The sequence below is a fragment of the Ictalurus furcatus genome, chromosome 9 (genome assembly GCF_023375685.1).
Source record: "Ictalurus furcatus strain D&B chromosome 9, Billie_1.0, whole genome shotgun sequence".
Lineage (NCBI taxonomy): Eukaryota > Metazoa > Chordata > Actinopteri > Siluriformes > Ictaluridae > Ictalurus > Ictalurus furcatus.
Genome location: NC_071263.1, coordinates 383,475 through 410,929, shown reverse-complemented (window position 1 = coordinate 410,929; position 27,455 = coordinate 383,475). Strand labels below are relative to the sequence as shown.

General features: G+C 42.3%; 1 protein-coding gene and 1 long non-coding RNA gene across 3 annotated transcripts in view; one reads left to right on the top strand and one right to left on the bottom strand.

The window, feature by feature from the left end:
• Window positions 1-3,653: 3,653 nt before the first annotated feature.
• Window positions 3,654-6,459, top strand: LOC128613167 (uncharacterized). Its single transcript, XR_008386841.1, has 2 exons — window positions 3,654-4,779; window positions 5,840-6,459. It is a non-coding gene; the product is annotated as an uncharacterized LOC128613167 (long non-coding RNA).
• A 1,307-nt stretch (window positions 6,460-7,766) lies between these two features.
• The window catches only part of qkia (QKI, KH domain containing, RNA binding a), a 76,510-nt gene continuing 56,821 nt past the window's right edge, over window positions 7,767-27,455 (bottom strand). The window contains exons 5-8 of one of the 2 annotated variants that reach the window (XM_053633772.1): window positions 20,507-20,594; window positions 18,795-19,217; window positions 17,211-17,285; window positions 7,767-15,175 (exon numbers count right to left, since the gene is read on the bottom strand). In XM_053633772.1, coding sequence (XP_053489747.1) covers window positions 15,159-15,175; window positions 17,211-17,285; window positions 18,795-19,217; window positions 20,507-20,594 — 603 coding nt within the window. In that variant the 3' untranslated portion in view covers window positions 7,767-15,158. The remainder of the gene's footprint in view (window positions 15,176-17,210; window positions 17,286-18,794; window positions 19,218-20,506; window positions 20,595-27,455) is intronic. The other variant, XM_053633773.1, reaches the window with a different exon arrangement.

Genomic DNA, 27,455 nt, shown 5'->3' with positions numbered 1-27,455 from the left:
TGCGCTATACATCAACTCGCAGCTCTTTTGCAGCAGGGAATAATGACATTAAACTTTACTCCAAACTCCAATCATTTTCTTTTTGAATGTAAACAAGTAGTAATGCACAATTTTCTGATGGTCAAGACATGACGTTTTTTCCCCACATGACACGTGTGTCTCTCACGGTTCCGGCTTGCCGTCAGTGTCGTGTCTTTTCTGGAGTTAATCCTATGTAGGAATGTAAATCATCAGAGTCACCAACGAAAGGTCTTCTTCTGTCATTGCATTTTGGAACAACTGAAAGAGGCTGCGGTAAAAACCTTGAAAATAACCAAATATTAAGTGTTATTTACTTTCATTTACTTCAAGACTTATCTGTTCCTATACTTGTCTGATACAAAATGTGTTCTAGGTTGTTTAACAAATCTACATATAAATACCAGGAAATAAAAGATGAAATTCTAAACCCTCTTCTCATATTCACCTTGTGATCTCAAACCCAAATGTCTTCCGTCTACAGCAAAAACAAATGAATTGGCCTTGCCGTTCCAATAGTTTTGAAGGGGACTGTACATGAAATAAAAAATAATCTAAAAATGACAGACTACTTGGTTCCCAAAAATATTCACACCTTTTTCTAAAGGCCTAGAAGGCCCTAAAGGTGTCCGTGATATGCAATGTTAAACTGGATTGATCTCCTGCTGAGAAAAACACCACGGTGCTCAGAGACCTGCAAGCTTGCAAGATATCCTTCTGTGTTCAGCGCTTAAGTACAAATCCACTTTGTGTTTTGTGAAAACTCTCATTTCAGCAGAGACGAGGAATCAGCCGTGAAGGTTCCAGAAGAACACACGCTATCTATTGTGTATTCCGTGCATATTAAATAACACAAGGCTTAACCTGGAAACGATGCCCCTGGAGATGCACTGTATGGTATCAGGTAAACGTATATTGAAATTCACGGGTTAAAGTAAATATATTCATACACCAATGAAGAATTTGCAGTTGTGTAGATATTTGCAGGAAGAAAGCGTAGAGAAGATTAGAAAGTAAATAATAACATTTCCACACTGTTTTAGTGAAATGTATATATGGTCTCAAAGTTGAAGCATTAATGTACATGTTATACAGTTCCTTGCAAAAAATATTCACCCCCCCTTGCTGATTTGTTGCATTAGAACCTGAAATTAAAATGCATATTTTGGGCAGGGGATTTGTACCACATGACAGCTACCACCCGGGGACGGTGAAGGCAAACACAAGTTTCCTTCAAGACATGTGAAGCCAGCCAACCACATCTTTCTGAACTGCTGAGTCAAAGGGCAACTGAATACACTCATAGAAAAAATGCTATCCACCCTCTTCCGCATACATAAACCCATAGATGCCCGTGATTGGCTTGTGTCACTGTGATTGACAGGGGAGATAGCGTGTGATGCCCCTCCCACCCAGAAAGCACAGCCAATTTTCCCTCTTGGACTCTTGGGTAGAGATGGCTGTGGCATCGTAGGGATTCAAAATCACAAACTCTTATATAGCGTGAAGGATCAGGTTGCGAATGAAGATGAAGGTGTGTATTCTTTTGCCATGTAAGCTACTGTCTTATGTAGAGCTCACTGTGTGTGTATAATGTGCAGAGGTGAATAGAAACGGTGAGCACCATTCCTGATCCCGCTCTACTATTCCATGTGTAGGATCTGGCATAGCATCATCTAACGGCCATGCTCAATTTCCAGAGAGTCTGGCACATCGACCAATCAATAAAGATCCAAACATTTGATTACATCCTGATTATAAAGGAAGACCTTCATCTCCAGGGAGCAATCAATTCTAAACATTACTCATTCCTCTCCCACCTAATCAATCCCTCTCAGGCAGTTTTTTATCAATCAAACTCAGGAGAAGATGTCCATACAATCCTGATTGTCCTGTCCATAGTGTTTAAACAGAGAGATCGCCTGCTACAGAGAGCAAATAATCATCAAAGTATAGATAGATATGATTTCTCATAAAAAAATTGCTGTCAATCAAATGTTTTAAAAAAAGAAGAGGCTAAGGACTGAGAAATAAAATGGCATTAACACTTTGGAAATGTGAGAAAATGTGATATAGCTCATAATTTGATTGGTAAATCACGGCTCTTGGTGGGAGGCATGGTGCCTTAGTGGTTCACCTCTGGGGCTGGGGGTTCGAATCCCGCCCCTGCCCTGTGTGCTTGCATGTTCTCCTGGTTTGCATTGTTTCCTCCAGGTACTCTGGTTTCCTCCCCGTATCCAAAGACATGCACTGTAGGCTGATTGGTGTATGAATTGTGCTATAACCACATCAGTGAGGTGCGGTCAGGGGAGGCAGTGAGGCAGTGCCTCCCCTGTGTCATCATGAAATGTAAAAAACAAATAATGATTAAAAATAAATAAATAAATATTTATATACTAATATGTGATAGAAATGTAATTATTGTATGATTCCAATCATTCCAATGATTTTTATAGTCAATATCACTGAATTTGTGTATTTTCCTGTTCAAATACGGGGGAAAGACAGCGACGAGTTGAGCCTCCTCTCGGATTGCGCAATCCCTCACAAACTGGATTGAGCTGCTCATTTTTTTATTTTTTGCTCAACTTGAGCACGTGCAATTGATCTCTCTGTATGTCACCAATGTAATGTTTGTACACACTTTTATTATATAAGAGTCCTCACATTCCATAGTCTAGGTCATGTATTTCATATTTCATATGTATAACTTATTAGTCTTGCAGATCTGATATAACTCCGCAGTGAAAAAGCAGGAGTGGAGGCAGGCAGTGCCTCTGCCTCACTGAAGGGGGCGCGTGTGAGCATACGGGCTTGCTATTCTTCTTCTTCACGTATTACAGACAAATGGCATTGTGGGTAATATGCTAGCTAGAAAAGTCGAGTAGAGAAAGTCAAGTGAAGCGCGTCAGTCCGTTAAGTTTTATTTTTTTTGCCCTGACTGCAAAAATGGAAGATTATATATATAATCTAAAACATTTCTCAAAACCGGAAGTGATAAATAATGGAAGACCGATGCCGGAGCTAAAAGATTAGCTTCAAACGACGGGACAGACGATAACGCGCTCTTTTCAGACGGAGAGGTTCACCGGAAACACTGTCTGTGTGCTTGTGCTTCGAGAAACCGCCTTTTCTGCTTCCCCTGACTTTTATCCTCAACGAGTCACAATGTCTGGACTACAACGCGATTCTGTGACTTGAAAAATATACCAAGAAATCTCAGCAGACATGAAAGTTCAACTACTCACCTTCCGAACAGCGGAGACTCAGTATTATCCTCCACAATGCTAAGGTAAAGGAAAACCGAGAGGTTTTAAAAGACCTCATTAATGCAGTTTGCTTCCTAGCCGAACAGAAATTAGCATTTGGTGCTAACGATGAGAGCACGAGCTCTTCTAATCCTGTCAGCTCTGTGGAACTATTACAGGCTTTAGCTGAGAAAGATGATGGGTTAGCTAGACATTTGGAGACATCCACGGGGTTTTCTGGCTCATCAAACAGAATTCAGAACGATTTAATTGAAGCAATAAGTGATGTGATTAGAAATTATATATATATATATATATATATATATATATATATATATATATATATATATATATATATAAGAGATTAATGTAGTCCTATTTGTTGCTGTAGAAGTAGAGGAGATAATGGATGTCACAAACAAACCTCAGATCTGTCATTTTGCGTTCTGTGAGGTGTTCTGTGAGGTGAGGTGTTCTGTGAAGTGAGGTGTTCTGTGAGGTGAGGTGTCCTGTGAGGTGAGGTGAGGTGTGAGGTAAGGTGAGGTGAGGTGTCCTGTGAAGTGAGGGAGGTGTTTTTGGGATTTGATGATGTGAGTAATGAAGACGAGTTAAGGTAAGACCATGCATACACTGCTGTACAGTCCACGATAAACATAAAAGACCAGCCCCTTTTTAAATAATAACTAAAAAAATTATATAAAACAAGATAAGAAAAAAAAATATTTTAAAGAATAAAACTACATTTGTCTTTTTGTTGTGGACTGTATATACTTTCATTTGTATTGGATGAGTATGAATTGTCCCACCGTGGCCCTGTGTGTGTGGAGTTTGCATGTTCTCCCCGTGCTGCGGGGGTTTCCTCCGGGTACTCCGGTTTCCTCCCCCAGTCCAAACACATGCATGGTAGGCTGATTGGCGTGTCCGTAGTGTATGAATGGGTGTGTGAGTGTGTATGTGATTGTGCCCTGCGATGGATTGGCACCCTGTCCAGGGTGTACGCCGCCTTGTGCCCCATGCTCCCTGGGATAGGCTCCAGGTTCCCCGTGACCCTGAAAAGGATAAAGCGGTAGAAGATGGATGGATGGAGTATGAATTGTGGAATTGTGATGGCAAATTAAGAACACACGGAGGGTGCAGAGCAAATGCTCTCTGTCTGAGCCGCTATAAATTAAACCTTCTTCTTTGGCCAAATATGTACCTTACCCATGTGTGTGTAAAGAATACTGATATGGGATATGAAACATAACCAGTAGTCAGTGTGCAAGCAGCCAGCTGAATGGTGAATTTATTCTACTCTGTTGAATTCATATATTTGTAAATCTGACTTTGAAAGAGAACCTCACCGCATGTCACTGAACCACATCCAGGGTGTCCCCTGCCTTGTGCCTCGAGTTCCCTGGGATAGGCTCCTCCATGACCCTGTGTAGGATAAGCAGTATGGAAAATGGATGCATGGATTGATGAATGGATGGCTAATGGTATCAGATGAGCTTGTGCATTAAAAAAGGTTCAGGTAGTTCCTGAAGGAGTGTGCATGTGCACTGTGTGTTCAAGTGCAAATCAGATGTGAATGTGACACATTAGGATGCAAAACGAGTGGAAGGTTACCTCAAACTAACCGGAAATAAGTTGCTCTATCTCTCTCGCTCTATCTCTCTCTCTCTCTCACACACACACACACACTCAAAGCCAAGTGTGTTCATACGACCCAGGTGTCCCTACATGCACAGTTCACACTATTCATCAAATAGCACATCTCTGTCTCAAACACACACACACACACACACACACTTGCCTCTTCCAAACGATCCAACACACACAGCTGTGCTCCCCGATTCATTCTGCAGCAACTGGCTTCATTTGTCACTTTTGACACTGCTCGTCTCTCCTCCACTTTCTCAAAGCTTCCAGCTGCCGTTTGCTACAAATGCTCCTTTCATCCTTTTCACATCAACGGTCAGGCTGGCTTCCGACTTCACACACACACACACACACACACACCCAAACCATCTACACCACTTGCCTTCCCTTCGAGAGAGAGAGAGAAAGCGAGATAGATACATATGGATGTCCCTTTCAGTTTGAAATGTAACAGTTCTGCTTCTTTTATTTGATGAAACAAGTAAAGAAAGTATTAAGAATTTTTATCTTTTTTTTTTTTTAGGACAAATTTTTTTATTCTGGACATTTTCCTCTGTGAAAGTTAAAAGATTTCGCATATGTGCGAATTTACATATTATTTCTTATTTTGGGATTATTATTAAACAAATATAAGATTATTCGTATCTCATTCTTGTTCTATTTGGCAGATAATTTTACTTCTAGGAAAAAAGTGCTCAAAATTAGAAAAAGTATCATCCAGTAATAAGAACAAGAATATTTCATGCATGAAATTAGTAAAAATGTCTAGAAATTGGTTTAATAATCATATATTTGGTTTGTTGTAATCATACAATAGGAAATAAGTTTGTGTATTAGGTATTCAAGATATTTCAGTTGATATGATGGTAATTTTTGCAGTTAAATTTAAGAATAATTTAAATATGTTTTCAAGCTTCTGTATTTTCCAACAGGGACTCTGGGAAACCCGTTCAGTAATGTCATCCCATCTCAGGTAAGAATTTTATTTTCATTAAGTTTATTTCCCTTCAATCTATAATTTGCGTGACCATGTTGTACTTTCAAACTGACCTCATCAGTCCATATCAGTGAAAATAAACAACAACAAGAGAACTTACTGTTCTTCTTCCCACAATCTTCAAGAAATTGATGCAACTTCCTGTTGAACATGTGACATGTGGGATGTCTGAGATATTTCATGGGGTGAATGTGTTCAGGTTTGAGTGAATGAACCTTTTCACAACCTATAATGTTTATATGATACTGTTTTTGAAGTATTTTAATGACTATATTTAAATGTGTTGTTATAGTGGGCGGGGCCAAGCAAAAATGGTTATATTATAGTTCGTGTTATTTAGGCTTAAAGTTATTCATCTGAAATATACATAGAGTTTGTTATAAAGGACACGTTTATTTTACATAAATATTCGTAAATGTAATATCAATGTGACACAAATGACACCCGAAAAGTGGACTCACCCCAAAGTTACCCACAGGTACCTTTATTTTACTGCTCAAAGACATGACTGATACAGATGCAGTGCCCTCCACTAATATGTTAAAATAATTCACACTTAAAATATCACTAAACAAAGTGATATTTTACACTTTGTTTAGTACACATGGGTGACTAGGAACAGGAAATTGTTCTCGATGTGTTTTATCCATCCATCCATCCTTCTTCTATATCCTTCTTATCCTTCAGGGTCACGGGGAACCTGGAGCCTATCCCAGGGAGCATCGGGCACAAGGCGGGGTACACCCTGGACAGGGTATGTGTTTTATAGTTTTTTTTAATATTGAAAATGAAGGGAAGTGTATGAGCTTAACCAGTTTAGCAGAGATTAAAACCGCAGCTATGCAGTCAGATTTAGTGTTTTTACTTTGAGAGGAAAGTGTGTAAAGAGCCACTGAGACAGAACTTCACTAACAGATTGGAGAAGAAGATAATTAAGCAGCTCACATAAACGAATACCTTTCAAATGGGCGTATAATGGAATTTTATTTATTTATTAAGTCACCTACAGATGAGGTCATAAGTTTACAAACGCCTTGCAGAATCTGCACAATGTTAATAATTAAAAAATAAAAAAAAGAGATGCAATTAAAAATTGCATTTAGTTATTTTTAATTTAGTGCTACCCTGAATAAACTATTTCACTTAACAGATGTTTGCATTATAGTCCACAAGACGACATAATAACTGAATTTACACACATGAACCCGTTCAAAAAACCAACACACACGCATACTGACTCTTAATCCCGTGTGTCGTTACCTGGAGGATCCCTGAGTGTGTGTGTGTTTGTGTGTGTGTGTGTTGTGAGAGTCGATCACGAGTCCCTTGTTTGTCCTGAGCAGTTAAACTGTCCACTGTTCTTCAGGAAAATCCTCCAGGTCCTGCACATAGTTTACTTTTCCAGTATCTTCTACATATTTCACCCCTTTCCCAACAGTGTGATTATATGATGTTGAGATCCATCTTGTCACACCGAGGACGATTGAGGGCTCGGCTCGACTCGACACGACTATTACAAAAGGTTCAAACATTCACTGATGCTCAAGAAGGCGACACGATACATTAAGAGCCAGGGGGTGTAAACTTCTGAACAGGATGATCAGTGTGAATTGTTATTGTACATTTGAGGTGTTTTCTGAAGATTGGCTAGGTAGGCGGGGCATACTCTCTCTCCCCTGTCATGTGCTCTGTTGGTTTAAAGTCCAATAAATAGATGTAATATTGAACACTAGGGATGTGACCTGCTGTAAATATGAACAGGAACATTATTTCTCTTAGCCAGAATAGCTGACGCGGTGAACTGGATAACGGAAGTGATTCCTGATTTCAGTGTGAGATCTCCAAATACAGCAACCACAGACTCCAGTTTTAATACTTTATTGCACACATCACAGTTTTCTTTCCCCCCAACCTCATTTATTTCTATATATAAAACAAGGCAACAACAAAGATTTAAAAACGTCTTTACATACCATGTCTTAGACACCCCGAAAATAATAAATCAGCGATTCAGTGCACCTTTATCGCTTTCCACGCTTGGACTTCAAACAACATACAAATGATGAGAGAGAAAAAAAATTATGCATTAAAAAAACAAAACAAAAGTAAAAGCTCCAGTAGGTTATTCTGCTCAGGTTTTAAAAAATACCTCAAAGATTTGGTAGAAGTAGTTTGTCTTTAACCCCCTGAGTGCCACGTTGGCAGGAGCACTACAGCTTGCAGTCCTTAGAGGAATGTTTTCATTCATTTCATTATCATCTGTTGATTAATAAAAGCAGATTAAAAGGCAGCATGTCCTTTTCAGAGGTCTGTGTATAGCACACGGATCTTATGAAACTAAAGGCACTTTATGGTCCAGTCATATTTTGAAACTCTGTGTTTCGGTTCAAAGCACAAGACGGAGAACGCATACGCAGTTTAGAAAAAACAAAACAGAACTCTTTTTAGAACTATTTTAAACGGAACATCGAGACTAACGAGACTGTCTATGGCAGATGGATCAATGGGCCTCATTTATCGATCCGTTAGTACAGTTGTGCGAAAACATTCCTGTCAGATTTACAAAAGATTCAGTGACCTATAAAAGTCCATAAGAAGACAAAACAAAGACTAAACCGTGACTGAGCTGGAACTCTTCCAGTAACGCAGAGTCTCGGACATCGTCCAGACACCAACTCTTCCTCCTGTTACAGGGCACCGTTACTTTTGTCCTAACTCCATAGCTATTCAATTGAAATAAGTGATTTACACTTAACAGCGTAGACTTTATATTAAATCCCAGTAACTCGTCTCCAATGATGCGCTCTGAAGACGATCAGCTGAGGGTCACGAGTGCGGAACTGAACTACAAGACACAGAAATGTTTTATAAACTGCTGTAATCATTTTTGACGCATCACGTCGTCATTATGATTTAATATCACATTATATTCATCAAGCGATATCAAGTGAAAATAATGTTGAAAAAAAGTCACACCTTGCGGTTCAGGGCTTGTGTACGTCAGTGAGTCTCCTGATTACGTAAATTTACACAAACTGAGGAGCAAAACGCAGGACGCCAACATCTCAACCTCCACATGGATGGGGTATTTTTGTGTATCTTGTAATTCTGATGAGGTATGTTCTCTGGCGGTCCAGCGGTTAAGGATCCCACACTCTCACCGCTGCAGCCCGGGTTTGATTCCCAGGCCGGGAACTCCAGCCCCTGGGGGTTGGACTCAGAGCCGGTATCAAACCTGGAGGGTTGCATCGGGACGGGCATCTGGGGTACAACCGTGCCAAGTCAGATATGCAGACCAACGATCTGCCGAAGCAAATCCTGGCATAGCGCGGGAATAACGCTAGGAAAATCTGTATTTAGTATCGCTATTTTGACTCAGCAGCTCATTTTCACTCGGTATCGCACTGTTTGGATTTAGTATCTCGTTATTATGACTCATTATCTCGTTGAACTGAATTCGTATCTCTAGTTCGAGTCAGTGTCTTATTATTTTGAATTATTATCTCTGTATTTTGATGCGTGTTCACTCAGTATCATTATTTTCACTCAGTATATCGTAACTCAAAATAGTGAGATACTAAATCAAAATAATGAAAGTAATTGAAAGAACATTTGAGGTTCAGGGCTTCCGAGCATTAGTCTGCTTATATGTAAATGTTCCAGTCTGATAAATGAGGCCCAGTGTGTAAAAATGTATAAATCCAGAGTAACAATAAAGGAAATATTTTGAGCAGGTATTTGAAGGAGCAATATGATACGGCAGTCCCTGAAATTCCTGGTGCTTTGTGATTCCTTCATTCCAGTCAGTAAGGAAATCATTTTTCTTCGTCTGAATATAAACGCAGAGCCGCTACAAAAATACAGCAAAAGCTTATTTTAAAGAACTTTACAAAAAAAGGAATATAATTTAGTTGGGGGTACAAAAAGACCCAAAATGTTGAGTTAATGATAATAAAAACTGATTCCTCTGAAGCTCTGTGTGTATTGTACATTCAAAACATGAAAACGTCTTCCTCATACAAAAAAAAAGAAACCAAGGACATCAATCATGATAACAAAATCCAAGTCTGAATCTAATGAGAAGCTAAAGGGTGAGTTTTGATTATGAAAAGCATTAGGACAAAATTGATTCGTTTGGTGATTTAAAAAAAAAAAAAAGCGTATCTGCATCACTCAGTGGGTTAAAGTAGGTCTAAAATCCAGATTAATTAAAGTTAATGTTTGCATGTGCGTCAGTCGCGACAGCTGGTGAATTAGTGAGAGAACAGTTTAAAGGAAAAAGAGAAACTGATGTCAGGATTAGGAAAAACCAAACCGAGAATAATTAGTATGCATTATTAATTGTGCTTGAGGTTTCAAATGAACAGGAAAAGGCGAGAAGGTTAAAAAAACAAACAATTTAAACAAAGGACGAAAATATTCCACAAATGTGTTGGACTTCGAGGAGACCATCACTCGGTCTCCAAGGCGACGAGAAGAGCAGCTCTTGCAAGTACAAACTTGTTTCTATTTCTTTATTTATATACTTATTTATTGGCAGCAGTCGATGAGCTGAAATAAACTCTGCACTGACGGAATCACACCGACGGCCTGCGAGTACGCGTACAAGTTTGGAGACGTTATTCCTGAACTCACAAGGACTTGTTTGTTGGGAATTAACAACAGAACCCCATCAAAAGTGTGATTTTAAAAGCGCAGTGTTAACAGAGGAAAACGCATCATGGTCGCTATGGTTCAGCTGTCTGACGTGTAAAAGCAGATATTTACGCGAGGAGACGCAGACTGCGCTACGCAACCGTCAGCGGTAAAAGCCATACAGGTTTCTGACCTGCTGCATTCTTTAGAATCTTAACTTTGGGGGGGGGGGAAGACTGATAAGGGAATGACTCTTTATAGATTCTATAGCATAAGTGCCGTGACATTCCACGATGTTACTGTAGCAATAATTGGATAAAAAAAAAAAATGGTCAGTCTGCAAACTGCTGTGGTCTAAAAGGAATAAAACCATGTTAATGGAAAACAATCAGCTTCAGGGTTCTCGTCAGGCTTCCGTTTAATTCCGGATTCTGATTGGTCAGAAAGTGGTCCAGCATTCCGCGGTCACAGAAACGAACGCACAATCGAGCGAACCTCACGATATTCGGAAGAGTTCGCGGTTTTTTGTTGCAATTGCGTGATGTGCGTTCAGTCAAAGCAGTCTCGATAAACAGAGCTAAACATGTTTGTAATCACCGACATGGTGATGTTTTCATTTCAGTATTCAAGCACAGTCGGGACTAAAGCCTTTACGGTTCCAACACGGAAAAAGCGGCAGGACGGATTTATTTTATTTATTTATACATTTCGATCGGTAACGTGACAACTTTTGACTTCTTCATTCCTAGAAAGCAGAACAAATAGAGTGACTGGTGAAGGAAGGAGCGTTTATAGCTGCTATAACCACAGGAACGAACTTGTTTCACATGTTCAAGAAGTAAGATGTGTTGATTATTTTCTTATAACAGGACATCCTCATTGTGTTTTTTTAACTAATAAGCCTAGATTAATAAATAAATTAGCCTGTTGTTCCAAGAGCGCTAGATCTTATAAACTGAGTGCTCTCTCTCTGTGTGTGTGTGTGTGTGTGTGTGTGACAGCGTGGGTTTGGGTCAGCATAGCAGAGTGAGGATGGACCGGATTGTGCGTGTTTGTGGGTGCCCAAGTCCATGATCCAGTGCACAAGTGTAATTTTAAGCATATTACACACGTGTGTGTGAGAGAGAGAGAGTGAGTGTGTGTGTGTGTGTTAGTGCGCTTCTTTCATTTGTGTGAAATGGGCTGAGACCAGTTTTAATGGTGTTAGTCCGTGATCCAGGTCAAAAGTAGTACGTTCATTCAACAGGTTAAACACAAGACCAACAAAAATATCAGCAAGTTAGTAAAATTCTTACTAAGAATATTTTATTAAAATAAATGGCAAGGGGGTTAATAAGAAAAATAACAGCATACACCATGAAAACTAAACGCAAGCATGTAAAAATCTCGACAAGGAAAACTAATATAGTCGGCTAATGAGTTAAACAAGCTAAAGATCGGCAAGGAAATTAAATGTAACTGCTGGAAAGGCCACGCCCCCAACAAGAGAGACTCTGAGTGAGACAGCAAAAGAGGTGAGTTAAAAAAAAAAAAATTATAACTGTAGTGGGCATCAAAAAAAGAAAAGGAAAAAAAAAAACCAGCCAGAAGAGTGATTTATAATATACATATAAAATGAAGTTAGAAAAATACATTAGAAACCTGTAACAATGATTGTAAATTACATTATTATACATGTATTAGGCAGGCAGGAGAGAATACAAGAGATTTCTCTAGAAACCTGATGGACTAAATCGACCTTAAAACAATGACCGACAGCATGTAGTAACATCGCGGAGGACATTTCTCCTAATACTGTTTCTTAATCAGGGCTGTCTTCGCAAACCTCCAGTCTGATATTGCATTTCATTACAAACAAACAAACAAAAGTAAAAGAGCTTCTAACACTGAAGAAGAAAGTTGACCTTTCCTGTGTAACAGCTTGAGAGAACAGAATGAAAACAGGCTGCCATGAAATTCAGAGAATTTAGTTTGAGAAACGGACTATAGATTTGTTTTTCTTCGCCCAGAATGCAATTAAACCTCGCTAATTGTTTAAACGCTGCGTGCTGGGCTCAAAATGTTATAGTTAATACGATTCGGTAACAGCTTTTCTTACGGCTGAGGAGCAAGATCTCGAACCGCTGAGCAGCTCCATGCCTACGTTCTGCTCAAAGTTAACTAGAAGCTCTTTTCAATTTATTTATTAAAAAAAAAAAAAGCACAAGAGATTTAGGCAAAGCATTATCTCATGAAAGCAATAATAATAATAATAATAATAATAATAATCCCAAACTTCCAGTTTGTAAATCCGAATTTTAAATGGCAGTTTGCGTCAAATAGCAACAATAACAGACATACGAAATTTTGTTCAAACGCCATAAAGGGAAAGAGAACAGAATGGATGGAGGGAGGGGGAGAGAGGGAGGGAGAGAGGGAGAGAGAGAGAGAGAGACGTTAACCTAATCTCGGGAAGACAAATCATGGCACGTAGTTAGCTGGTCGAATGACTGCTATTTTTTTTTTGCATAGAGTAGATCGAGTGGCACAGCTGAGCGGCGATCGAACTCAACACTTTATCCTTCTCTATGCGCGAAGCACCGCTGTCGCCGTCACTGTCGCACAATATTATATTACTGAACACAACGCAACTCGGAGAAAAACAAACAAAAAAAACCATCAATAAGGCACTTTTCCCCCTTTTACAAATGTCTAATACTTCCCCCTTTAATGCTTTAGAACTGGAAATACTCCAGAGTTTCTTGGGTTTTCATCGCCAATAACAAAAACGTTTACGCAACCTTCCGTCCTGTTCTTTTTTATTTTTTCTAGGTTTTTTGTACATTTTTTAACTGCAAGTTAAGTATAAAAAGCTAAAATTGCCAAAAATATATTTCTTCTCCAGCACCCTGTAAAAGTATCTAATTTTGATCGGTTCTGCATTTTAATATGCAATGACATTATCTACATTTGTATACATATATTTTTATATATAATCATGTATGTATAAAGCAATTTGAACAGGCAGACATGGCTTTCACATCCTATTCTGTTTTTTTTTTTTTTTCTTGAGAAAGAGTTCAGCTCTGAGATCAGCAGCTGAACTACGGACTGAAGTTTGAAAAAACAAAACAAAACAAAACTGCGGGACACATTGTGGATGAGCGTTATTATTCCCCGCCTCCTTTCTTTTCTTTAACAATCAAAAAATAAATCTCGTATGAGAGAGATTCAGCGGGAATAGAAATTTTTTCTTTTTTTTTTTAATGACGCCCAATTTTTAAAGGTTTAAGAATTCAAAATAGGGAAAACAAAGTTAATCATGAAGGGAAAATAAAGTTATATATATATATATAAAAACCGCAGGTATGTACAGAACTCCTTTCCTGGCTTCCTGTCTCCATGAATTCTCCATGATTCGTAGTGTTTCTCGATTTTATTCAACTTAAATGAGATTGAAGCACAGTGGCCGAGGGATTATTGTCTTCATGCGTACACAGGCACATCACACACCTTTTCAGACTCTAGACTAAAAGAACTAACCCTCTGCGCTTAGATACATAAATGTAGAGAGAGAAATTGATCAAACTGGAACCCTTTGGCTAAATACACACGTAATACTTGTTTTTTTTTCTTTTGTCTCACAGCTCATTCCAAAAAAAAAAAAAAAGCAAAAATTGAATCTATAAATTCAGGCACTGTATTTTCGAGGCTGGGGGTGTTTTTGGGGTGGCGTAGGTGAGTAATAAACTCCTCCTGCCCAAATCTCCGCAGCCATAAACATCCTAAGATTTAAGATTACTGAGAATACTCTGGAATACTCTTCTTAACCCCATCCTCCTTCCACACGCTTGAGATGGCACTCGTATTGCAGGTATGATTAAACTATCCTACTATCAAAACAATAATAATTAAAAAAGAAAACACAAAAAAAGAAATAGCGCCCCCCCAAAAGCAGTGCATGGTTTTAGCCATGCACTCAGCGCAGCTGGACAGCGCACCCAGAATGTGTCAGCATTGTGAAAAACTTAACAGATGAAAGATAAACAAAACAAAATAAACACATCGATACACACGACAATGACACGTAACAGGTTTGTGTGAGTGGGTTTCTTTCCTTCTTCCTTTGCACTCACTAAATTTAGACGTAGATATGTCCATGAATTTGAATCTGCATCCCGATTGTTCCGAATCGTAATTACTGAAATTAAAACGTAGCGGGGATGTGCAGGTACGGGAGAACAATAATACCCCATCTCGCTGTTTGTTATTGCTTATTAACCTCAGTGCAGATTTTTGCTACCAAAAACATCACCCAACTATCAAAGGACTGAGAAAGAAAAAAAGAAAGAAACAAGCAAGGGGGAGGGGGGAGAGAGAGAGAGAGAGAGAGAGAAAGGAAGGGGTGTTACAGTCAATAAACAAACGCCTAACAATCATCACAACTCGTCGGTTCGTAGGCATTTGATCTCGTTGTGGGTTTGTGTTGGCTGTGTGTGTTAGGGTGGTGCACAGGTGCCTCTCTGGGTTTCTCAGCGTCCAACAGGCTAGCAAAAGGCAATTACCAGTTAATCTGATCAGCAGGCAGGCTTGGGGCGGCTCATCATTGGGTGAAGAGTTCAGAGGTCAGAGGTCATTTGTTAGTTGCCGGTGGCGGCTAGGTGGTTAGGAACAAAAAAACAAAAGGAAAAAAAAACAAAACAAAAGATAGAAAGGATATTAGTGTCAGCAAGAAGAGACTGAAATGACATCATTTTAAGACTAAAATGAATGCAACATATCCTTCAAATTCCACCTTTAACCCAGAGCCAAGAGACCAACACAAAGACGAGCTAAGTCTGGTTATAATCACGACGGACGCACATCATCATGAGCGGAAAAACTAGAGCCCCACCCGTCTTAACCTGAATCACAATGTTATCATTGTTATGTTATTAACGTTAAAGCGCTACGCCGCCCCGAGGTCCCACAAACAAAAGCCAAGGAATTTCAAACAAACAAAAACAAACAAACAAAAAAAGCTAGTAATGTTTTAGTGTCTTTCGGGTTGGAATGCATGTTACAGACAGCGATTAGTGGTAAGGGGCTAAGAGGTGTCGCACTACAGCGCAAAATAAATAAATAAATAAACAAACAAACAAACAAATAAATACATAAATAAGACTAATTTTTACACTTAAAAAAAATGATTCCCTCTTTATTTTTCTGTAATTATATACAGGAGTCATAAATACAATTTCTATAAAATATAAAGTAGAAAATAACAGTACCTTGCATACTAATCAAATATCGCACAAAATGCTTCACTGTATTTTTGGACTATAACGAGGTGTGTGTATATAAATATAAACTTGTTTAATAAACAGTTTAAGATGCAGACCTGCCAGCACTGAAGAGGAAGAACACGTTCACGCTGTATAATAATCGCTCGTGTTTTTTCTCCCCGATTTGTGTCCAGTAACCATCTCTCCATCACAACAGCCTCCGATCCGTCTGTACAGGGTTCGTGGAGGTTTTTTTTGTCGCGTGATTTTGCTGCGGCTTTTTTTCTTCTTCAAAATTTGTGATGAACGTGTGAATTTTTTCCTGCAGAAAACGGCTCGAATCGGCGAAATCTCGACCGCACGAAACAGTCCTGCGTGATCTGTCGCAGTGATGCTTGTTGGTAAATGAGACCTTTTAGCTGTACTCGTGTCAGACACACGTGAATTGAAGAGGGTTTTGTCCGAATGCGCGACATGATGACGTCACGTGACGCGTCTCGGCCCGAATCGGAGGTCATTTCGAAAAACTGCAGCTCCTCTGAATATTTCTGTGATCGCAAAATAACCAGGGAGGCTAACGTGTGCTTCCTCCAAGACACGTGAGGTTACTGCTCCTCCGATTCGGTTTGAACTCCTCATGCTGCATAACGCGCTTAGAGATGAGCGCCTTCTGCCCTCTTCCGCATACACGAGCTCACAGTCACGGTGATCTGGTGTCGTAACCGACAGCACGGATATTCTGCGCTCTTGGCTACGAACCTTCTGAACGTTTTTACCTTTGCGTCACTTACAGCTGACTTTTATTATTTTTTGCGTTCGAGTTTGACCCCGCCCACCACCGTCTGCAGCCGAAATTTTAGCTAAGATTTAGCTACCTGACGTTAGCGACGTCGAACACGCATCGGTAGAATTCATTTCACATTAATGTACCGAGACGAGAGGTTACTACTGTGCGATGGAGGAAGTGGGCGGGGCTTTGCGACCATCATTCCTGTTTGCTCTTTCGGCGTATTTTGTGTGTATTACGTGATGATCTGTAGCGGCGTAACCTGCTATTAAAAGGCGGAACGCAGGACGCGTGGCAGCGGGCAGGTCTGCGGATGAGGTAAACAAGAGTATGAAACGAGTCTAGTTCCTCTGCATACATAAGAGAAAATTATACAGAAATCCTACAGTAATGAAGCAAACTCTAGCATTAGAAATATTCTTAGCTTCAGAGTGAACGTCACAGTACAGGAATGTGAGACAACGCTCAGGTTTTCAGTGCTGATATAGAATGTGTACATCACTAACATGTAAAAACACCCGGGCAGTGATGACCGCATCTCGGTACACACCGGGGCGGAGTACGGTACGGACTGTCTTGCATTTCAAACACAGTTTAAATAAAAATGAATAGACATGTAGGAAGTGTCGTCTCTAACTAACCTCTGTCTGCGGTCACTATCCTTTGGTAAGGATGGACCCGTGAGTCATGTCTCCGCACTTTAGTAGCCATTGCACCTAGATCGTAACAGGTCCATAAGGTTAGACATTCTGAAGCCCAAACAGCCAGACCAAACCAATCTAGCTTCACCTCAGAAAAACTGCGTCAATCGGGATTCTTCAGATAAATACGAAAACTTGTGCTGAGGTTGAACTAGACGTGCTCGGTCTGGCTTTACAGACTTTTCATTTGTATTCACACATTTATGCACATGATGTCTATGAAGAAAATCAAGACTATAAACTGGACATATAAAACATATTACAAGACATGATTAGTGAATTGTTTTCTTTAGGCTTAAATAATGCATCAGTTAGCACCCAGATTTTCACAGCAGTAGATTTGATACTCTGAGACAGGTGGGCAAGGAAAAATAAAAACATCCATTACAAATCGAGTTGTAAACATTACTAACGAGGTCGACTTCCTCTGAGGTCAGCGCGAGAGAGAAGAGTGAGAGAGAGAAGAGTGAGAGGGAGAGTGGAAAAGAGACTGACGGAAAGCAAGGAGAGAGAGAGGAGGTAGACAGAGAGATGCTGTGGGAAGAGAAAGAAAAGGAGGGACAGAATGAGAGAGCCACACAAAGGGAGGGAGGGAAAGAGAGGGACAGTGTGAAAGGGAGAGACAAAGAGAGGGACACAGACTGGAAGAGACAAAGAGAGAGAAAGATTGAGGGAGAGAAGGAGACGGTAGAAAAATAAAGCAGGAGAAACAGAGGAATAAATGCGAGATGTTCTCGGGCAGTATCAGGGTTCTACCGGCCCACCCGATAAGACCGAGAACCTGAGAGAAGTTCTAACCCAAACTGAGCAGTTAAAAGCAGCGAGTCCGGTTTCATCCGAACAGCAGAGTGTGGAGACGCCTCTGAAGGACACTCGCGCTCTTCTTACACACTGTGTACTGAGCAATCTGTAGACTTTGTAGTGTATGAACTAATCTCTGACCAACCCGCTCTTTGTTTACAGGAAGTGTGAGCGGTTTACTCTGGAAGGAGGACTAGTGCAGGGACTGGAGAAGACAACATGAAGGAGGGGAAAAGGGGGAAGGATTCGATGACCACTCGCTGCAGGAGTACCCGGAGTCTGGTGTCACGGCCCGCAGCACGAGCAGACGCACAGAGAGGAGCATTTCCAACGGCAGCAGGGATCCACCTGCAGACTGCCTGACATTCCTCAGGGGGGAGAGAGGGGGGGGAGGGAAGAGAGAGGGAGAGAGGGAGGGAGAGTGTGCAAGCAAGCATGTCCCCATCACTCTGAATGTTGACAGGGAGTGTGTGTGTGTGTTTGTGTGTGTGTGTGTGTGTGTGTGTGTGTGTACACACAAGGGAATCCTAACTTGCACAGACTTTGTTTTGCCCTACAGAACCCAGGACAGAAAATAAAGAAAGAAAAAAGAAAGCCCTGGAGATAACGGGATGGAAAAACTGGCATCTTTAAATGAGGATGCGTCCTCGCCACCTGTCTCACACACATCCGTCCTTACATCCCTGATCAAAACCAGGCCTCAGCTGCTCAGCACGTATTTACCTTGGACTAAGTCCTGGGCAGGGCTTGGCATCATCATGTCCAAGCTGCCCCCGTAAAACATTGCGGCGGCGCCATCCTGATGCCCGCCGAAGCCTGAAGCACAGAGCCCCCACGCGCGCTTACCTAGGACGCCTCCGTGCTCGATGGGGTACTCCAGGAGAGAGGTGGGTGCCAGGGCGTACGGGTAGTCGTAGGGCGTGGCGTAGATGATGCCTGCGTCGGGCGCCGGGGGCACCAGCGTCGGGGTGGCGTTGGGCAGCATGGCGGGCATCTGCGCTGGACGGATGAGGTTCATGATGGGCGTTCCGGCCGGGGTCGGGGGGCGCAGAGCGCCGGGTGGAAGTACCTGACTGGTGGGGGCGGCGATCAGCCGAGGGCCTTGAGCCGCTGCGGCCGCCGCTGCAAGAGAGAACGCAAGGTTCGCTGGTGTAAGAGAGCGGACAGACAGGAGAGAGAGAGAGAGAAAAGGAAGGAACGAGACAGGAGAGTGCAGGAGGGAAGGATGGACAGCGAAATTAAATATTAAGGACATAAGGAAATGTGTGGAAGTGAAACAGAGAGAAGGAAGAAAGAGAGAAAGAGAAAGAGGCAAAAGCACACGCAAGATTTGAATTTCAGATTTTAGTGGGTGTGAAGGAAGCAGAAACAAACACGCCGAAGCACAAACAGGAAGGAGAGGGGGCACAAAAACAAAAAAAAGACAAATTAGTTCATGCAATGAACAACAATGAACCGTGAACTCAACTAAAACAAGCCCCACAACCAATATAACAGGAGGGCAAATAAATAAACAAATAAACAAACCAACAACAGAAAGCAGTGTCAATCAGAGATATACAGAACATCAAGGCAAACCAATCACCACTTTAACGCCACAACAGTCACATGATCAGCTGCAAAACATAACGGCTCTCGCCACACGCACAGGTCTGAACAAATTGGGCGGCCATGTTGGATAAGGTCAGCGAGTCGTGTGTTACGACACCGGCCGAGAGCCGGGTCCGGTTTTCTAAACGCGCACGGTCACGTGCTCTGTAGCAGATCCTCTCACAGCCAATCACACACATCTTTACTCATCACACACGTGACTCGCTACAGGGCTAGATGTGTAGAAGTACGAGTTTATTCTCCATGCGTCACACTTGGAACGTGTGTGTGTGTGTGTCACGCTCTCATTGGATCAGAGTCCGTGCCACTAGTTAAAAGTCCTAACGTGAAGAAAAAAAACCAGCAAGTATAAATTGTTTTTTATAATCATTAACCATTATTAATCATTAATCAGATGTTTCAACATGGCAGACCCAAGATGAAGCCCTCCACATGGACGAGATCTTTTATGTTAATTTGAGCACGACAAACCCAAAATAACACAAAAAAAGAAAGCATACAAAAGCTTTCGTAAACATTCTGCAACGTTTCCTCCAACGAGAGCAGACATTAATATGCATGATGTAGGCGGAGCCACGTGTGCAAAATCTGTGCATATTTATGAGCACGGTATGATTGCAACACGCACACAGACTACATCATACAGCTTGTGTTTGGAACAGCTTTTAACAGAGGACAGGAAGAGGTAGAGAGATGGAGAGAGTGAGCATGAACGTGACTGAGAGATACCGAACTGACGTCTAAATGTGGGCTTTTCTGTGCACTGATCGTCACTTTAGCAATTAAAAAGAGGACGAGCGTGAGCAGCGCGTGGATTTGCTTACGGGCTTTAATATTGGTGTCTCTGTAGGTTCCGTTAAGGATGGCCAACTCCATCAGCTGCATCTTCTTCAGGTTGTCCTCTCCTTCCGCCTGTGAAAGAGGAAGAAGAGCATTAAGAGCAGAAGAAGCCCCAAAATGGGGGGGGGGAAGAAGCGAAAATATAAGTATATATAAATCATATTATCATTTGATAGACCTGTGTGTGTGCTGTGTAAAAATCAAACGCAGAAGTGCAGCATGGTGAACGTCGGCCCTGTCGATTTCTGCTCGTATAAATAAACACACAGGCAGCAACCGTGCTCATTACCGCTAAATTACAGCAGGGAAATTATTCACAAGGAAGCAATTAGACCGGCTATCCTCCCATCTCCAAACGAACGCGTGACAAAAAGCTGTACCACTCACAAGCCTAGACACACACACACACACACACACACACACACACACACACACACACAGAGCATGTGGACAAGCTCAAAGCCCTGCCCGACCTACCCTTTTTTTGCAGCTATGTTTCGGTACAACCGACAGATCAACATTCTCCAGCAGCGATGGTCTTACTGCGTATTCCCCCTCCTGATTTGTTCAAGTCAAACAGTCAAATTAAAACGAAATGCCCTTAACTTAAACATCTGGATGCTACATTTATTTATAAATCATTTCCGGGGTATCGAATCAACTCCAAAAGCTTTGGACCCGACTCTTAGTATTCAACGTAATGAATCGGAGAACCGACTCTTTTTGGGATCGACTCCCAAGACCGAAACACGGATGGCGACTTAACGGCAAAGCAAAAGTAAGCGTAACATGCAGTGTTACAAGAAATCATTTTTAGCTACGTACACACTGAATGGAATCAACTCCGAAGCTTCGAATGAAACTTTTAGCTTTCAATGCCTTGAATCAGAGAATCGACTCTTTTTGAGGTCGACTCCCAACGCCGAAAGGCTGATGGCAACTTAATGACTTGACATTTTAAAAATATCTATATTGTAGACATTAAGAAAATCAAATGATTGAGTTTATCGACGTCACCGGATCAGAAAACTTGCTTCGTTTAATTTGAACGCTGTGCGAAATCGACTCTGGATTTGACTCTGTTTCCAATGCCTGGAATCAGGGAATCGACTCTTTTTGGGATCGACTCCCAACATCGAATGAAGAGTGACAACTTGACTCGTGCTCGACTTTACACACGACATTCTGAAAAGTTCACGATGTGGTGGATGCTACTTTAATTAAAGAAAATAATAATTAAGCTACTTCAAGCTAGTGATGTAGCCAAATACGAACACATTATTCGGACTGAACCGATTGATTCATTCAAAATGAACAGAAACGAACACGAGGTGGGCAAACGAGTACGGCAGGGCAGTGTGACCACCTGAAGACGGGAGATCAAAACAAACAGCATGCTTTATTACGCACACCATTAGCAAGATCCGCCGCAGGAATCTACAGACCATCATTTTAAGCAAGCGGCTGAGAATTTAAAAAAGAAAATTGAATCAGATTTATCAGAATAAAGGGCAGCCGAAACGTGTCCCGGCATCATGACCACGTGAAGGTTTTCTGCGTTAGAAATCCCACACTCCGTACCCAGCCGACACAAGAAAGTGTAGAATTTGATGCATTTTATAGCACGTACTGGTATGTGCCTATGTACAGGTAGTACTGCTGGAGGAAACCTGCAGAGTTGAAGCTAGGGGGCTGAAGTCACGCATAACTCGCGCGTGAATTACGGAGAAGCTCGAGGCTTTACCTGTCGTGAAGCAATCTGAAAGATCTTTTTCAGCTGAGAAGGAAGAAGGAACAATGCAGCATAATAAAGTGTAAATTCATACGGGAGAAAATAAATCACGATCCAGAGGCCTGATATTGGGAACAGCAGGATGGCCACAGCTGGTGTGCAGGACGCGGCGAATATGACGGTTATTTTCTGCATCCAGAGAGCGTTTTCCCCGAAACTCGCTGCGTGCTCGCATCACTGAGGCAAGTTTCACCACCGATTGTTTTCTTTTGATGTGGTTTTATATTTCTATAAATAAAAACCCAGCCATGTGCTTTATTTAAAAAAAAACAAAAAAACAAAACCCCGCATTCAGGGACACGGTGTGCTGCTTTCTGCCGCAATCTGAACTAAAGTCTGAAGCTACAGCGCGATCATGTGAAAAGTTAATTAGACACCGAGCGGAACGTCGTAATCGCGGAACTGAAATAAGACGCAGGGTTTCCAGTGAATAAGAGAAAAATCGCAATCCGTTTCCTGGCAGTTTTTACTCGAAGACTATTCACGGCCTGACAAACATGTCCGCCTGAGCTAGTGCACATCAAGCAGCCAGACACGGGGGTGAGGGGCTCCAGAGAACGTTCCAGAAAGTCCCAGAAGGCCTTACAGAGTTAATATACGCAGGGAGGTGGCTCCGAGCGCATGAGTGATGAACAGTCACGCATTCCAGAGAACTGGAGTCATCATCACCATCGTGTGAGAGATTGTGAGAGTAAGGGAATGTGTAGTGGGTGTCTGGGTCTTTTAGGACGTGTGTGTGTTTCTCTCTCTCTCTGTGACTGTCAGTGTTTGCGTGTCTGTCTGTTAGGACGTGTGTGTGTGTGTGTGCGCGTCAGTGTGCACATGTCGATCTGTCAGCGTGTCTCACTGACTGTGTCGTGTAAAAGTGATGACAAAGGCACATCAGGACGACGCTGCCACTCCGACGCGAGTCGCGAAACAAACTTGTGTTCCCGTGAAAAAGCAGCTGAAGACGTCCTATGAAGCCGAATGCCAGCGTGCGATCTCTTCCTCTCGACGTACTCGTGACCAGACCCGACTAACCAGACCCGACTAACCAGACCCGGGAGTACACACAGCAACCACGCTCCAGTTCTCAGTACGGGCTTTGTGGAAGAGAATCTCCTAAAGGCTTCGAGAGCGGTTTCAAAAGAGCTAATGAGAGGTGAAGCGATGGTGAAGACGACTGATCAGAACCCCTGCACAGACGAATCAAACAGACAACTGAACACACATACACACACGTACAAAAATCCGGTCTCGTGTGCGAAAACCTACACTCATACACGAACGCAGAACCTCGACTGGGACCGTCAGCTTGTCATGGAGTGGAGCGCTAATCAGAAAGATGAACAGCATGAGGACCGTTTGCATCACTTCACAGAAGAACTCACAATCCGACCATGCTCCTCGTGCCGCTTTCATCCTGGTGATGTTTCGATTGTACTGTTACTGAGTCACGGTGTAGGATCTGATGGTTGCCTCACAATCAGTACGTTTACATGGACAACAATAATCCGATTTTAACCCGATACTCTGATTAAGACACTAGCATGTAAACAGAGATTATGGATGACCTTAATCTGACTAAAGTCATACTCGATGTAAACACAAATGGAATTAAGACGTGTGGAGTACTCCTGCTTTAGTCGCATTATCGACGCACATTACAGACATGTACACACCTTAATCACACTATTAACATCATGTTGGAGTTTACACCGCATTTTGCGACAGGACAAGTACACACACGGCAGTGCTCGACCGTCTGACGGCAAACAAGAGAGCACGACTGTGTCCAAAACCGCATACGTAGTAGGAGAAATACACGTATCCCGGCTACTATAAGTACGCAGTTTGGGACGCAGCCCGCGGCTTCAAGCAGTCGTGTATTAGCGCGTATAGCGTGACAAATAATTAACTGCACTTGAAGCTGTTGTAAAATGAAAAATAAACACACCCAAAACTGTATATGGGACCATAACAAAGACGAACTGTATGTCGATACGTGAAATTCTGGAGGGACGTCGGACGGCGTGACGTTGGGACGTAACGATGTGCCGTTAATCGCTTTATGTTCTAAAACATGTAAAACATGAAAGGAGTATTCTAAAAGCGACTCATGTAAACACCTTAATCAGATTATTGTCTTATTCAGAATAAGGTCAGTAATTAGATTACCGCTGTCCGTGTAAACGTAGTCGACGGCGACGGTTTTCAGAGTTCAAACGCATGTCCGTGTATTACTGTCTACAGATCAAGATTCCTACTCGAGTGGTCTCACCACTCGGGTATCTGCCTGTGACCGTGCATGTTGGCTTTCACAACCTCCTCCCACAGGACTCTGGATAAATCTCATTACAGCGACCTCCGTTTCTCAGCGTGGAGGATGTGGACTGCACTGAAACCCCTTTGGCTGTGTCATCCATTACTTTGGTCAACATGTTGCACCTGCTGCCGCTCCTAGCATGTTTATCTCAAGCAACGGCTATCAAATCAAACACACAGCACACTACAGCACTGTCGACCACACACTAAAACCAACGAGCTATTTTTCGTAGTACTGTCCATTCTAAAGGTCACTGGCACCACCGTCTGTGCTCACGAGACCGGCTTCACCGTCTGCGTGAATTAACACCGAGCCTAACCTTAGCGACATTAAGCTACGACTCTCAAAATAAATTATAAACTAGTTCAGAATTCAAAGCTAAAAACACGACTGCAAAGCAGCCGAGGAACTCGTTCATAACCTCACGGACGCTGCCACGTACCACACCTCTGCCAAGACACCTCCCATAGCACTCCAGAGAACAGATTAATTAGTACTGGGCCTGAAAGACTGGTGTTTTGCATTATTTTCAGTCTTGTGGTACCACGAGACTTTTTTTTTTTTTAGTAATGATATCTGTGCAAGCCTAGTGCTGGGTGTCGTACCAAAAAAACAAATAAATGCCCCCCTGACCTGGGGAAGATACCTTTTTGCAGACCTGTGTGTCAATCACCAAGGGGGAAAAAGTGAGGGAGAGACAGAAGTGTGTGCATGAGACAGAAGCTTTGAGAGGCTGCATAAGAGAGAGTGAAAAGAAAAAAAGGAGATAAAGATTGAGAGAGACAGAGAGAGACGGTGTGATGAAGAGGAAGAGACAGCGCGAGCAGGCGAGGAATAACCTAGTGGAGACATTTATAGAGAGCAGCGTGTCACTGGGCAGCAGGAAACCGGGAAAGCCTAGGGGAATTCTGCCTCGGATAAAACCACCATGACCCGCAGGTACAGGGAGGAAAAGACTCGAACACACACTGCAGTCAATAAACCTGCTCTATGTAGAGGACTCGGGTCAAATCAGTGGGGTCTATCTGTGCAGGTCCTGAAGCAGAGCAGACATCACTGCAGAGAGTAAGGAGGGGGAGCTACCTCCGCTAGTGACACCAGAAAAGCTCTCTCTCTCTCTCTCTCTCTCTCTCTCTATACACTATACTGAACTATTCATAAATAAAATAGTGATTAAAAAACAAAACAAAAAAGGACTATAAAAGACCCGCACCTTCATTAGTTAAAGTACTACATTTCAGGACTTTGCTATTTGGGCTGCTGTATTTGAGCAACACATGATGCCCCAAACCTCATGGGGGATGTGATGTGTACATCAGCGTCTGGGAGGATTAGAAGACTTCAGACAGAGGTTTCAAGTCCAGCCTGTGTCTGGAAATGAGACTGGGTCAGCCTTTCTGACTCTGATCTAGCAAGAGTGGAACTGGATCGTGACGTGCAACCTGCGGCTCTGAAAAGCGCTCTTTCAGAACAGCGCTGGTCGCAAATGAAATCGCCGTCAGTGCGAGAATCTGATATTTTATTTAGCTGCAAAAGATCAAAATAAGTGGGGGAGTAACTCCTGTGCTCATACCTGTCCAGTTCATGCAAATAAAAGTGAATTAAAAAAAAAAGAACTTCCCCCAGTATGGTCTTGAGCAGCTGACTGTAGAAAGTATATTTAACCTGCTTTCTGCCACCGCCCCCCCCCCGCCCGGTGAACCAGTGAACGCAGCCCTTACCCAAAACCTCTCAAGATCCTTCAAAGGCATTTGTACACATGCGACTGATATTTCCTGCAGAATATGTATCACACACACACACACACACACACACACTGCTGTAACATCACTCAATGAGGTCAGAAACCCCTCATTTCACATACACACGTGATGTGAAGGTGATGCAGGACACCAAAAGGTACCCATTACGTCCTGGGGCGTGTCCTGGTGGATTCGTCCGAGACACAAGACCAGATATTAAGTTGAAACCTTCCTGGCACCACACTGTCCTGTTTGGCGTGCCCCGTCCTCCCCCTCCTTATTTAAAGATGAACAGACACTGTGTCTGGGATGCAGCTGCTGAGTCCGCTCATGCGCCAAAAATCGCACAACGCTTGCGTATGTGAAGCAACAAGACAAAAAACAAAAAGTCCTCCCTCTGAGACACGACCCACGCTTTACACAACACAGCGTCTATAAAGACTGACGGAACACTACACACGAGCAGACACGTACCGAGTCTGCACAGAGGTCATGAGTTTTAAACCATTTCCCCTCTCCCAATACCCAGAGGTCAAAAACTCTACCTAAAGCACTTCTAATACATGAAGGGAAATCAAATCTACCGAAGGCACTACATTCTGCCGTCACATCAACTCTGGTGATATGGTTTAACAATAAAGGTCATTTAAATACCAATTCCTGACTAATAATCCAAAAAGGTGCGGTGATTCGACAGTATGATGCTCCGTCATGCTAAGAGCTTCCTGCATGTGTGCGAGCTGCTCCTCCCAAATCTGTGGCGGTGGCACACAGATTAAAGCTGCAGGTGATTTCATCCGAAGTTCTCCATCCTACCAGCCCGTCTCTGTTCTCGACTCGTCAGTCCTTTCAACCAGCGTTTCCACAGTACTGATGGGTGCTGCTGCTACAGAGTACGTGTGTGAGGAGCATGGGGAAGTCCTGGCTCGGTGCTGCTGGATGAATGAGCTTTATTAACCACCTTCACTAGGACACAGTTTGCAGCCTCGGAGCTTAACAGCTCAGTCATCAATACCCCCGTACCTCGCTCATACACAGCCAGGGACCCGGAACACGGAGACTAAAAGAACACCACTCTCGCATGTCCCGCT